The sequence below is a fragment of the Panthera pardus genome, unplaced genomic scaffold (genome assembly GCF_024362965.1).
Source record: "Panthera pardus isolate Hobbes unplaced genomic scaffold, ASM2436296v1 HiC_scaffold_6, whole genome shotgun sequence".
In the NCBI taxonomy this organism is placed as follows: Eukaryota; Metazoa; Chordata; class Mammalia; order Carnivora; family Felidae; genus Panthera; species Panthera pardus.
Genome location: NW_026526991.1, coordinates 66,180,225 through 66,181,652, shown reverse-complemented (window position 1 = coordinate 66,181,652; position 1,428 = coordinate 66,180,225). Strand labels below are relative to the sequence as shown.

Below are 1,428 nucleotides of genomic sequence, written 5' to 3'. Positions count from 1 at the left end.
GCTGATACACCAGGAAATCAGAAAAGGGAAGGCCATGCATGCTTCAAGGGACTGCATGAGAGATATTAAACAAGTATGGCAATAATGAGCAGATGAAGAAAAAAAAGTGTATGTACATAGAATAAGTAGAAGCTTTGGGTTGACAGAGGAGATGGTTGATATATTATTTCTCTTTGTGTTTTCTTCCAAAGTATTATCATCTTTAAATGGCCTTGGTAAATCACAGCACCATCATTGAGTTTCTCCTTCTTGGAGTCCCGGAAGATCATCATACCCAGGCTCTAGTCTTTGTGCTTTTCCTGGTAGTTTACCTCCTGACTCTGTCAGGGAACCTGTTGATAATCCTGGTTATCAGGACCAATTCTCACCTTCACACACCCATGTACTTCTTCTTGAATCACCTCTCCTTCCTGGATCTCTGTTATTCTTCGGTCACTGTGCCCAAGATGCTAGAGAACCTCCTGTCTGAGAAGAAAGCCATCTCAGTGGAAGACTGTTTGAGCCAGGCCTTCTTTGTGCTTGCCTTTGGGGGAACAGAGCTCTGCCTCCTTGCAGTCATGGCCTATGACCGCTATGCTGCCATTTGCTACCCTCTACTCTATGGTCAGATGATGAGCAATGAGCTGTGTGTGGGACTGGCGTGGGGATCTTGGGGTCTGGCCTTTTTGGATGCTTTCATCAATACCCTCCTAGCCTGGAATTTGGACTTCTGTGAGACGCAAGTCATCTCCAACTTCATTTGTGAGATTCCTTCTCTGTTCCCTCTATCCTGTTCCAATAGCTCTGATAACTTTGCAGTTCTGCTCGGCTCTGCCCTCCTGCATGCCTTTGGGACCTTCATTTTGGTCTTCTTCTCTTACGCCCGTATTGTCTCCACCATCCTGAGCATCACCTCCACCTCAGGCAGAAGCAAGGCCTTCTCCACCTGCTCCTCCCACCTCACCGCAGTGAGCTTATTTTACAGCTCAGGTTTTCTTCGCTATCTCATGCCAACCTCAGGTTCCCCATGGGAGTTGGTTTTTTCCATTCAGTACAGTGTGGTCACTCCCCTAGTGAATCCCCTTGTTTATAGCCTAAAGAACAAGGAAGTAAAAGCATCTCTGAAAAACATGTTACAGAAAAGTTTACAACATCTCAGGTAGCAGATGACAAGCAGCAGATGATTGGGAAGCAGGACAGAATTATAGCAAGATACCTGAATAATAAGCATTAGGGAAAATTTTTGTTTGCTCATAAAGTCAGATATGACAAAATATCTTTTAAAGCTGCCTCTGTTTGGAATTGCACCAAAAAAATAGCAGCAAGTATTTTCTTGCTTTGGTTAATATTTTTCTTTCTTAGAGGCAGAAAACATGCGTCAGGTAATTATTTCAATTAAAGTAATTTGGTTACAGCCACAGATATATATTATTCCTTTTGTTTGCAAGA

General features: G+C 43.3%; 1 protein-coding gene across 1 annotated transcript; it reads left to right on the top strand.

Annotated features, from left to right (window-relative positions):
* The first annotated feature begins 206 nt into the window (after positions 1 to 206).
* Positions 207 to 1,142, top strand: LOC109249305 (olfactory receptor 8S1-like). The gene has a single exon (XM_019419667.1). The coding sequence runs from the start codon at positions 207 to 209 to the stop codon at positions 1,140 to 1,142; it is 936 nt and encodes a 311-aa protein (XP_019275212.1).
* Positions 1,143 to 1,428: the final 286 nt, after the last annotated feature.

Coding starts and splice junctions, on each gene's coding strand:
- LOC109249305 (XM_019419667.1), top strand. CDS start 207: ATGGCCTTGGTAAATCACAGCACCATCATTGAGTTTCTCCTTCTTGGA.